Source organism: Ctenocephalides felis, unplaced genomic scaffold (genome assembly GCF_003426905.1).
Source record: "Ctenocephalides felis isolate EL2017-DRISC unplaced genomic scaffold, ASM342690v1 CF-g0.4_SCAFFOLD_01886, whole genome shotgun sequence".
Taxonomy (NCBI): Eukaryota; Metazoa; Arthropoda; class Insecta; order Siphonaptera; family Pulicidae; genus Ctenocephalides; species Ctenocephalides felis.
In genome coordinates, this window is record NW_020538040.1 from 184,334,941 (window position 1) to 184,348,210 (window position 13,270).

A 13,270-nucleotide genomic window follows, 5' to 3' on the forward strand; every position below is an offset into this window, starting at 1 on the left:
TAAATATTTAAATTAAATATTATTAAAGTAAAATAATTTATTAGAATTTAAAAAAGGTGATTTTTTATAACCATTTAAAAGTAATGATCAGAAATAGTGTATTAAATCCTGGACTTATCATAGTATATAATACCGTGGTGATTGCTTAATCCGTAGGTATAACATAAGTGCTTATGACGTCACTATCCTAATCAGTGTAATAAAATCAGTGATCGCAGGGTTTGTGACGATGTGCGAGCATATTACAAAATGATTAATTAGCATATAAATGTAGGCCTAAACGATTCGGTAATATCATACGTCAACGTCACGGACGTGGTGGATTTCGTTCGATGAGGACATCGTATGTTATGTGTAAATAAACAGAATTGGTCTATCGTAGGAGATGAGTGCCCTGCAACAATACGTCGGTACGGTCGGTACGTCGGTAGAGTCGGTACACATTCGTCGGTACGTCGGTATTCTAGGCCGTGAAACTAGTAGGTGAAGAATGCAACGTTTATCAAATTCAGACAAAAGGCAAAGGCAACATAAATACAATGACGTCACCGTATCGGTGGCTCTCTTCTAAAATCGATGGCGGTTCGCTCGTACCGCCGTTCGTTTGTTCGGCGTCAGTTCGGTCTCGAATAGCATGCGGCGAGTGTGCGCAATGTCTTTCAGCCCGTATTGTCCCGGTATTGGCCTCGATGCGTAGAGTCCCAGCTCATTGGCTCAGTTAGCGCGAGACGTCCGAGGTCCGACGACCAGAACTGCGGTGTGAGCGTGTATGTAGTAACTACATGTGTTTGAAAGACAAACGGTTTCGGTTCAGTTCGGTTTCGGTCAGTGAGGATCAGTCAGTTAATGTGAAGTGCGTGTCAATGCATCCGGGCAGCTACCGGTCGGATCCGACGGAGGTTTCATGCGGTGCGGACGCTAGCTCGTCGTGTCGAAGAGTGCGATGATCTGAGAGGAAGATTCACCACCTTGCGGCATGGCCTCGGTAGCCGCTTGGCTTCCATTTGCTCGGGCGGCGGCCATAGGCTGGGTTCCAGTAGCGGCCCATCCGCTACCGCCGCCGCCGGTCATCAAGGACACCCGCAAAGCGGACGACGAAAAGCTCATCGTCAACGTCTCCGGGCGACGGTTCGAGACCTGGCGCAACACGCTCGAAAAGTATCCCGACACTCTGCTCGGTTCCAACGAGCGCGAATTCTTTTACGACGAGGATGGTAAGGAGTACTTCTTCGATCGGGATCCGGACATATTCCGGCACATCCTCAACTATTACCGCACCGGCAAGTTGCACTATCCGAAACACGAATGTTTGACCAGCTACGATGAAGAGCTGGCCTTCTTCGGCATCTTGCCGGACGTTATCGGCGATTGCTGTTACGAAGACTACAGGGACCGCAAACGTGAGAATGCGGAACGTCTCATGGACGACAAACTTTCAGAGAACGGCGATCAAAATCTGCAACAGCTGACGAATATCAGGCAGAAGATGTGGCGTGCGTTCGAAAATCCTCACACGTCGACTGCTGCTTTAGTGTTCTATTATGTGACTGGGTTCTTTATTGCCGTTTCAGTGATGGCCAATGTTGTAGAGACCGTGCCATGCGGACATAGGCCAGGCCGCGCGGGGACATTGCCGTGCGGCGAACGTTATAAAATAGTGTTCTTCTGTTTGGACACAGCATGTGTCATGATATTTACCGCCGAATACTTGCTGCGATTGTTTGCAGCTCCGGACCGTTGTAAGTTTGTTCGCAGCGTGATGAGTATTATCGATGTGGTAGCTATTTTGCCGTACTACATCGGTTTGGGTATAACTGATAATGACGATGTGTCTGGAGCGTTTGTCACGCTGCGTGTTTTTCGTGTGTTCCGAATATTTAAATTCTCGCGGCATTCGCAAGGTCTCCGGATCTTGGGATACACGCTGAAATCATGCGCTTCCGAATTAGGCTTCCTCGTTTTCTCATTGGCGATGGCCATCATCATATTTGCCACGGTCATGTTCTACGCCGAGAAGAATGTGGACGGGACCAACTTTACGTCGATACCAGCAGCTTTTTGGTACACCATCGTCACAATGACTACCTTGGGGTGAGTTAGAATTACTCAGCTTTTAAATTGACTACTCGTAAGCTTCATGACTATAGTAACATAAGAAATTGCATGATAGACAGATAAATATATACTTCATTAACAAATCCTGTAGTTGAAGTTTCACAATTGTACTAATATCACATTGTACAATCAAAACCGTCAAATATTATATATATATATATATATATATATATATATATATATATATATATAACGCTATTCTTTTAACCTGAACACATCAACTATTTGTTTTGAGAAAAATAACTCTAGGTTCATTTAAATTGAATGCGAATGAAAGAGTTAACAGGCTGAACAGTTCAACCGCTCGTTAGCCTCTATATAGAATATTCTATTAGAATTCACTTTGAACGCAAGTGATTACAAGTCTGCACTCGACGATTTAGCATAATTTCACATTGTTATAATAAAGATTACAAAGATAGTAATTTTAGAAAATCTAATATAATTTTTCAATAATCATAAGCCTAACATAACTATCATGTAGAAATATAATAAAAAATATTAACAAAACAGATGATGAGCATATTCTTAAATTTTATAAATTAATATTTTATATCATTGAAAATCGTGATATTAAATGACATATTCCATGCAAATAAAGCACGTGATTACAACTTAATCATATGTCAAAATCTTTTTTTTATTAATTTCACTGGTACACAAACAAGGTACGCAGTTTCATACTTCGTGTAAAATTCATTCTGATTAGTACTAGAATAATCTAAATCATTGAAAACGACAAGAAGTTTGGTACAGTAAACATCAAATTTTGATGATAAAAACATGACTTTACCTTCTCCGGTCCATTTCGATATAAATAATTTTGTTTGATGCGAGGAAGCAAAGCGCGCCGTCGGGCAAAAAGCATCTCCCCAAATTCATAATCAAGAATTCGCTGGAGGCTAGCGGGCGGTTTAACAAAACAGAAAAAGCTCGCTGATAGAACGCGGACCGCATTCGAAACGAACCCTCTTGAGGATTAGTCAGCCGTCGGCGGTCCGTGCAAAAAGCGAACGTTGGGTCAGTGTGTGATTTTCCGCGTCCGCAGGTACGGCGACATGGTGCCGCAGACCATCGCCGGCAAGATCGTCGGCGGCGTCTGCTCCCTCAGCGGAGTGCTCGTCATCGCCCTTCCCGTCCCGGTCATTGTCTCCAACTTCAGCAGGATCTACCATCAGAACCAGAGGGCGGACAAACGAAAAGCTCAACGTGTAAGTTACATATCTCAACATTTTATGTACAAAACCAATAACCAATATACAAACTTGGTATTGAATTTTTTGATGGAACCAGAAGTTCCTTCTAGACTCTTATAATGTAACGAAAGCATGCTATAATTAATTTTTCAATCTAATTTATCTTAATAGTAATATTTGGTATAATCTGGTACCGATAAATATTTTGGATTCAAAATTCTGATTATCGTACGTTTTAAGTATTCTCGATTTTTTGAGCAATTAACCAAATCTATCATAAGCTCATGTTTCCCAAGAGACGATAATAAGTATCAATTATGAAGATTACGATTATGAATAAATATTAGGAAAATCTAACTTATCGATAGAGTAATATTTGTTATAATCTAGTACCAATAAATTTTGGACACATAATTCACATTATCTACTTGTTTACTGTTCAATGCCCGTTTTGAGAATTCTTGATATTTTAAAATACAGTATTAACCAAAATCATCATAAGCTCATATTTCACAAGAGACGATAGTAAAGTATCAATTATTATTCTTTCTGTAATTTTCAATATGAGCACAATGCGGTTAGGAAATAAATTAGAATATTGGTCAACAAGCAATATTAGATGAATTTCATTCTATTCAAATCTCATAAATGTAACTTTCTTTGCTTTGGAAATGAAGCACTTCATTTCTTAAAAATCTGTCTACCTATTGGGGGTAGTTTTAGGTAATAGTCTTGTTCGTTAAAGGTTAATTTAATATATTTTTCTGAATTTTAATATAATGTCAGGAAAGATACTATATTTTGTTTTACTGTAAAATATCTTAAGATAACCAAATTTTTCGACATAGGAATAATCATAATTCATATTTTTACTATAATCTGGTACCAATAAAGGTTTTCCAAAGCAAATGTCTGATTTTCTACTTCCTTGTTGTTTAATCTCCACATTCATAATTTTTGATTATGAATAAAATGTTATATATTTATACATATTTAAATATCGATAAAATCAATCTTAAGAACGTTTCCCTAAAACATCGTCGTGAGATGATAATAAGAATCAATTAAGGTTTACATTTATGACCATAGCTTGATAATTTAATTTAAGAAATGTTTTTAGTTTCTAGTACCATATCAGGAACGATGATAATATTTATTTGCTGTAAAGAATACTATGCTAATCAAAATTTACGATTCAGATTTTTTTTCTAATATTTGCTCCTATTCCATCCTGAACATAAGCAAATTTTTGCTAGTAATTATAGTTTGTCTAATTTAAATGCTAATTCAGAGATCGGACAACCGGGTATGAATTCAGAAATATTAAAAAAAATAATTTATACTTATCTTAAACTTATACTAGTAAATTTTTTGAAACCAAAAGTTTTATTACCTTTTTTGTATTGTTCAACATTGGTATTGATAATTTTCGATTTTCTAAGCAATTTTAAAATATACTTTTACGTTTAAGAATCTCAGGTTTCACAAAATCATCCGTCGTGATTTTAGATGAAAATAAGTATCAGTTACAAATTTTACGGTTGTAGGCATCATCAAATTTTGGTGATAAAATGATGAAGATGCGAAGACTTTCTTATTGATAATAAGTATCAATTACAAGGTTTTCGTTTGTAGACATATTTATACATTCATGTTTGTAGACATTTATATTTATATTCATGCGGGTACATGATTAGACTCATTACAGTAAAAGATCAATATCAATATTGAACTAAATCGACATTAAGCTTAATACTAAAATTATGTTATATAATTAATAAAAATAGAAAAAATATGAACAGTTTGGTTGAGTTATGATAATAAAATATTTCGGATTTGTGGATTGATAAATGTCACAGATTGAAAATTTAATTTTATTTAATTTGGATAACAGATATCTTGCTTTGGGCTTTTAAAAAAAAAACTTCAGAGCTTTTCATCCAACCATACCCATATTTACATATAATGTAGGTACTTACAGCTTCATTAACAATAAATATATTGTTGTTCATGATGCATTGAAATTTATAGAAAAAATATTCGATTATTATTGAACCAGTTAACTGGCGCTTGTTGAACTTGTCAGGATCGACGTGAACTATTAAAAAAAATATCCTTTGATGTAAAATGTTGGGTAAACGTGAAATTTTGGGTTAAAATGTCATTTATCATATTTATTTTCTAGTGCCATGGGTTCAAAATATTCTGAATATCTTAAAATTTGAGAATATGTTTTTTTTTCAAAAATTGCAACTTAAATAACCAATGCTCACTGATTTATACGCATAACGAGTATACTCAAAATTCGTCAATACACAACATTTTGCTGCAGCTGCATGACGAGTATACTCGTCAATCACTGTTGACTGGTTAATAACATATACAAACATATAAAAATATATGTTTTATTTTTATTTTAAATTAAGAGTGCTATAAGCTTTTTTGTCAATTTGACCTAATGCTAGACAGTTCTGTAAATGGCAACCCAAACGGTAGACTTATCTCTATATGATAAATTGTTATTACAATTTCTGTAATAGGGTGAATATTTATTGATGCAATGTCGGATCAGGTCTATTTTCACTTGGAAACATATTGCTATCTATATTTTTAAGTGAAAACTGTTGTCTCTACTGCTTGACAACAGGCTTCACGAAGCGGGATCGAACCCGGGACCTTGGATTTAGGTCCAGTCGTTCTGGCAACTTATCCACGCGCGAGATCATACGTTTTTTAAACCCAGTCTTATTTTATACATTTTGTTAAAATTTTTAATATTTGATCGGTATTGTTGTTTGTTTGATTTTGATGCAAAATGTTTTATTTGTATCCACCCGCGCAATAGTTTTACGATGATATCATATGAAGCTCTAGTCAAATTGTATTTGCGCGGCAGGAGTTCCTAAATTACCTGAAACGTACTAGCAAATTAAAATTCAATGCTCGGAGTTAATACAGTTCAAAGCTCGATGATTACGTATATTTGAATGTCACATGAATACCGCCGCCGCCGCCCACATAAATTTTAAGTGCTTTTCCTTTCTGCGGGCGTTTTCGCGCACTTGCTCTCGCAATTCGCAAGAGATAAAAAATCATATTATGTAAGAATAACAGGACGTCATGTTTTTATTTCACGATTGCTCTCCGTACGGCATTATGTCCTCACAGTCAGAGCTCGTCCCATAAAAATCCCTGTTGTTCATCTGATTCCATTTGGCAGGCGCCCGCAGCGCACACACAACACACGACGTAATAATCATCTTCCGCGATGAAACTTTATATGTATAATTTTCCGCGCCAGAACTGAACTGAACTGAAACTCCAACGACGATGTGAGGTCTCGTTCGTTTTTCATTCGTTTGTTTGTTGGTTTTGTCTTGATTTGTTTCGGGGTATTGTATTACTTGCCTGCTCTCTAAGCGAACGGCAACGTAATACCGTCAAAGAAATGCGATGCCGACTGTAACAGCTTTTTTGTGCTTCTTGCCGAGATTAATTGTACGTTCGGAAAAAATTCATTATTTCGTATAAATGCTAGCTTTGTTGTACAAGTTGTACACTAACATTTATTTTTATCATGTCCAATATTTTACTTGTTCTAATTTATCAATTTTCCTGCTTTATTAAATCCATCAATTAATTTTTGCTTTTACTCTCACAGTATATTGATATACTCTGAGCTAACTGCGGACAAAATAACTGAGCCTGCAAAAAGCCATTAATGAATAAATTTTGTCACCACGATGAATTCATAATGACCGGTTTTATAACCACGTGTGCTTTCCTACCGCAGAAAGCTCGGCTGGCGCGAATCAGGATAGCAAAGGCGTCGTCCAGTGCGGCGTTCGTAAACAAGAAAAAGGCGGCAGAAGCTAGAATGGCAGCCCAAGAGTCCGGCATCGAGTTGGACGACAACTTCCGGGAAGAGGACATCTTCGAATTGCAGCATCATCACTTGCTGCGATGTCTGGAGAAAACCACGGTAATTTATGTTCTTACAAATGTTTATGTGCCAGCGCCCTTTCCCGCCTGTAACGCTTCTAACACTGTCGTTAAGCCGTAACGCTCAATACCCGACTCGGTACAAATGCCTTCGTCTTCAGACAAAATGAACGCTAACACTATGTTACCCTTGCATGCCGCTACCGATACAAGATGTAAGGCACCTGTATCATCATCACAGACGCATTCAGTACTAATCCAAGCGCACATTCCGTAATAGTCCTATGCAATTTAAAATAGTTGACATGCCACTTGATTTGAGATCAAGTAAATTAGGATAAATTTTGAAAGCGTGATTCGTTTTTAGGATCGGGAATTTGTCGAAATGGAAGTACCGTATAACGGTCAACCAAAGAGACCAGGCTCACCGTCGCCCATTGCGAGTCCGGCTCATTCGACCAATAGCAACTTAGGATTGCTACATGCTTGTTGTGGACGTTGTTGCCCCCAAAAGTATCAGGTGTGATTCAATATACACTCTTTTGCTTTGTAGGATGTGTATTTTAATTATATTATATGTGAACATTGTGAATATATATTCTTCATGTACATGTTAATATTAATTAGACTACCCACGTCTTACATGTGGCCTTTATGTTTTAGTATTATATGTAGTTGTAGTTAATTTTAAGTCAATTTTTTACGATTTTAGTTTAGCATTGTAATTGTTGCTGCTACCGTTTTGGTCATGTAATATATATTTCATTTTGTTACGCGAGCACGCTTACAGTTTTCTTATATCGGACTGCCAAATTTAATCCACAACCTTTATCCTTCGACGGCACCGATCGATATTTATTTTGGAAAATGATAAATTCGCCTGTATGATTGATCTAATGAGCTTAAGAAAAGTACACAATGCATCGATATGAATAAATAGTATTTATTAGTAGCTTTTTATATCTATCATTAATTATTCCATGAAATAATCAATTGCTATCAAATATATCAACATTCCCAATATTCAAATATTTGTACATATGATTAGTTTTAGCAAAAACGTCTTTTTTAAATAAAAGTTTGTGATCACTTAAAAAATTGAAATAATTAGTACATGTAAGACTTTATTAAATTTTATACTAGCACATGGAGCATACAAGTGTTTTCTCGATTTCAAACATTTCGATGGCCATCTGACATCGGAAGAGTTCACACCTTGGCAATAAAGTTATTATCAACGGTTAATTTCCGAGCAGTTGTTTAAATCGAATGTAAACTTTGGAAAATATGCGGCATGTATGTGCGGTGAATTTTCTCCGATCTCTGATACACACCGATGCTGAATCTTTCGGATTATTTATACAGCGTCGGTTATTTATGCAGCCGAGTAGTTTGATATACCGCACGTTGTGCGTTATAAGATGCAGTCTTCGTGGCTGCTCGACTTAATGTGGAGATAGTCGAAGAGTTGGCAAACTATTTTTATAGACCGTTGGACACATGACTAGGATATTTATTTTTATTTTTTTTCAACAGTAAATAGCACACAGAACTATGAACTTACTGATTCACGTAAGAGCGACCCATCGGTTAACCATTCTCCTTTGTGGCAATTATATGCCCCCAAAAGTAAGGTGACCCGGGTCCCGGTTTGGCCGGGACAGACCCGGGTTTCAATTCGATGTCCCAGATTTAGAACTTAATAATAAAATTATAATTACCCAAAAAATATCTGAAAATGATATTTACAACAAATATGCTTATAAGTAAGTTATTCAGCATAAAGAACACGCTCTTCTCCCGGTCCCGAATTATTATAACAAAAAGTAACCATCCTGGATGACCTAAAAATATTGTCACTTTACCAAAAGGCTCATTTTTTCTCAGATGATATTTCAGATTTATGACACTAAGTAATAATACATACTACATGATACTACTTGATACCAAGTTGGCATCGAACCCAGTACTAAGGATTGCTAGCCCACGCTTTTACTTCTATATTTATAGAATTATAGTTTTGCGAGTAGTAAGTTACAATAATATTTTTTCAATTCGGTTTTTAAGTTTATATAATAAATAAACGTTTATTTTTATGTCAGTAAATTTCGCTTTTCTCTGATTGTGTAGAGCCATTTATTGTTAAGCGTTTTATGAGCATTAATATTAGGTGACCATATATTTTTATTTCAAAACTGGTATGTATACTTGTAACGAGGCATTTATTTATGTTCAGACTATTTTTGTACTCAATATTATAAATTAAATTCATATATAATATCATTCTTTGCATCCTATTTAAATCATACTGAGCTTTTATTCTCATACAGTAACAAATATTGCTTGTGTCTATTTTAAATCGAGTATTGTTACTTGCCTGAAAGTTATTTATTAAACAAAATATTCTTTCTATAGGAGCGTTTATTCATAAGAAAACTATATTTTTTTCTAATTATTTTTTTGTAAATTTTACAGGGAAAGTTTGCGATAAGGTCCGTGATTATTTATACCCACCTTTGAAATCCACTATATGCACATTTTTTCTGTTTAAATTTTGTAGAAGTAATTGTAGTTAAAATATATTTTAAATGGATATTATAAATGAGTACTTTTTGAAAAATTTGGTTCAATCCGAAACAAATATTGTCTTTAAAAAAATCCGGGACTGTTCCGTGAAATTCAGGGCATTTGGTCACTTTAGTTAGAAGTTCTTGCACTTTTTGGAATCCACAGGCTAGCAATATATTTTAAATGAATATTAGAAATGATAACTTTTCAAAAATTTGGGTCAGTCCGGGACAAATATTGCCTGCAATAAAAACCGGCGACAAATATTGCTTTAAAAAAATCCTAGGAGAAAGGTAGAAATCCGGGACTTTTCCGGATACAATTTATAAAATTATTAGAATAATTACCGAAGAATGATGATTTAAGAGCATAAGACATGCATATATCCTTAAACAACTGACAAGTAATATATTTCTATTATTTTTCTGGATCAATAGTTTGCCAGCTCTCCATCTACCATACACTGATATGTAAACATTCGCGTTATAAATACTTCATATTACCGTGTTGAAAACGTCTACGTATACATGTTCGGCAGTACTTAATATTTGTCTATATAATAACAAATGTATAAGAGATCAGAAAAAAATTACTCTTTGAAGTTTCGCAGAATCCACAATGCAAGAGACTCTAACAAATTTACCTTGGAGCTCGGAAAAGGAGCATTCTGACATTGTGGATATTGCAAAGTAAAGCATAATAGAGAATGGAATGTTTGTTTTGGGTTAATGTTATGTGCGACTATGCATGGATGTTGTAAATATTTTGATAAATTTGCACTCAAAACATTTTACTTATATTAAGCTATTGTATATATTAAGTATATAATTCAATTTACGTATTTTCTTTAATAAAACACGCTATTTTTGAAAAGGTAGTGTTTTATTTTTTTGAAGAACTATGGGACAATTTATACATTCGGCTTATATATATATAATTATACGCAGAATTTTTCTTTTATAATTACAGATAGGTAATCTAAAACACGCACAATAACGGTACAACCTGACATTTACTAAACGAACTATGTTTCTTTTATTCATAATATATGAATATATATATATATATATATATATATATATATAAATATATATATATAGTGTCCCAGATCTCAACGTCAAGCCAAACCAGGGCGATAGTATTATTGACGTTAACGGTCCTGAAAACAATTTAACAAAAATTCTCACGTTGTTTGGAAATTATGAGCTTTTGAGTGCAACCTAGAGCTTTGGTACAATTACGAAAATATTTTGGTTATTGCGGTTGATTTTCATTATTTTTTAAATTTTTTATTAATTTTTATTAATACTTATTAAGTGCGCCAACTTTTTATGAAACTTTAAAAGAGCACCTTTAAAAGAGGGCCTCTTAAGTCGACCGAGTCAAAATTTTGAATTCATAAAAACTTGGGAAAATTGCATTACTATTTTTTTACTGTGGACTTAGAAATGTTATTTATGGTTACGGTTCCAAATATTAAATGAATAAAATTATTAATAATTAACCATAATAAACGAAAAGTGGTCATAACTAAAGCTCTAGGTTGTACATAAAAGCTCATAATTTTCAAACAACGTGGGACAATTTTTTTTCTAAATTTTTTCAGGACTGTTAAGATCAATGACCCCGTTTTGACGTTAAGATCTGGGACACCCTGTATATATGTACTTTTTTACGTATAATTCTGTCACGTCATTGCAATGACTATGTTTTTTGATTCTATATTTATGATTCGGAAAATGTAAATGTTTTGTTTTTCATTTTAATTGCGAAATCTTCAGTATCTTGTCAAAATCTATTGAAAGTTTCACAAATCGTCAAAAAATATGAAATATTTGAAAAAAATTATTAGATGTTACGACATGCCAGAAATCAGTAAATAAAAATATAATAGAGCCATGAAAGAAGTGAAGGACCTAATTTTATTTGAAAATTTCAAAAGCAGCTAATGTGTTTAGTCTTTGGAGCATTTTACAATTCTGGTTCTTTGGGTCTTTTCAAGAAATTTTGCTCGTAAGTAAGTTTCAAGCCAGCTATTAAATTTTCAATATAAATTTCTCTCCAGTATGATTTTTATCTAGAAATTTGTCTTTTTTCGAAAATTGTTGCAGTTAATTTTTTTGGTCATTGGGGCACTTTTAAATTTTGGTTCTTTGGGACTTTTCAAAAAATTTTGTTGAAAAAACTATTATTCGGAAGTAAATTTCGAACCAGCTAAATTTGCAAAATAGATTTTTCTCCAATATGATTTTTATCTAGAAATATATCGTTTTTCAATAATTGTAGCACCTCATTTTTTGGCCTTTAGGGCACTTTTAAATTTTTGTTCATTAGGACTTTTCAAAAAACTTTGTTGAAAAAACTACAGCTCGGAAGTAAATTTCAAACCAGCGAAATTTTTAATATAAATTTTCCTCCGATATTAACGTATTGTATTTGAGACGCGCGAAGAAACCTAATTTGTTTACTAGCCAAATGTAAAAACAAAGTTATATTTATTTCACTATAAGTTATATTCACTAATCGGGGATTTTTTATGTATAAAATGGACCACATTTTGAATTTGGATGATTTGTTGGACATCGTCCAGTCAAATTTAGTAAATTCAACTACCAAAACAAACTTTTTCTGACTTGGTTTGAAATCAACATTACTCTTTCAACAACCCAATAAATAAAAATGATTTTCCAAAATAACTCTAAATATTGTTGTTCCATCACATCGGTCGAAATATTTCGATTAGCATCCATAAATGAATTATAGCAAACACGCATATGTCAGCATTTCGGGGCTTGATGGATATCAGTCGATCAAAGTAAATTGTAGATGGTGCAATGTATCATTATTGATAACAAGGACGTAATCAAATAGCAAGACAATCAGTAACATTTATTAAATTATGTATGCCTCTGAATTATGTACAGCTGGTAATTGAGCGATTCAATCACATGGAAGGAGTTCTGGATAATATATTTATATATATATATATATATATATATATATATATATATATAAATTATATATTCTACCTCCCCAGACAGGTCATAAAATCTACCATTTTAAAAATAAATCGATTATACTCTTCCTCACGCGCAGATTTCTTTGGAATTCGTTTATGTCTAAGAAAATACATCGGATGTATGTATATATGTAACCAATACAAAACAATACATTTCCTCGTGTAAAAACCTAATAACATATTCGTATAAACACATGTTAGAAAAATACTTTTGCGTTAAATCTGTTTTGTTTCCGATGAGCTTTTGTAGTCAGACGTCGAGGTTAGGGTCAGAATTTTCCGATGCAAGGCTAATATAAATGTTTTTTCAATATTTTTTTTTTTTTTTTTTGGAATTATCTGCACATAAGCCTTTGAGGAATAATAAGCAATTTTTTTGAAGTGGCAAGAGTAAAAAAATTCGATTGCTATTATATTCGAATGCTGTGTC

At 34.0% G+C, this 13,270-nt stretch overlaps 1 protein-coding gene across 3 annotated transcripts in view; it reads left to right on the top strand.

The window, feature by feature from the left end:
• Positions 1-757: 757 nt before the first annotated feature.
• Positions 758-13,270, top strand: part of LOC113378223 (potassium voltage-gated channel protein Shal-like) — a 55,996-nt gene continuing 43,483 nt past the window's right edge. The window contains exons 1-4 of one of the 3 annotated variants that reach the window (XM_026618750.1): positions 758-2,091; positions 3,164-3,326; positions 7,105-7,293; positions 7,621-7,775. In XM_026618750.1, coding sequence (XP_026474535.1) covers positions 977-2,091; positions 3,164-3,326; positions 7,105-7,293; positions 7,621-7,775 — 1,622 coding nt within the window. In that variant the 5' untranslated portion in view covers positions 758-976. The remainder of the gene's footprint in view (positions 2,092-3,163; positions 3,327-7,104; positions 7,294-7,620; positions 7,776-13,270) is intronic. The other 2 variants (XM_026618751.1, XM_026618752.1) reach the window with 2 other exon arrangements.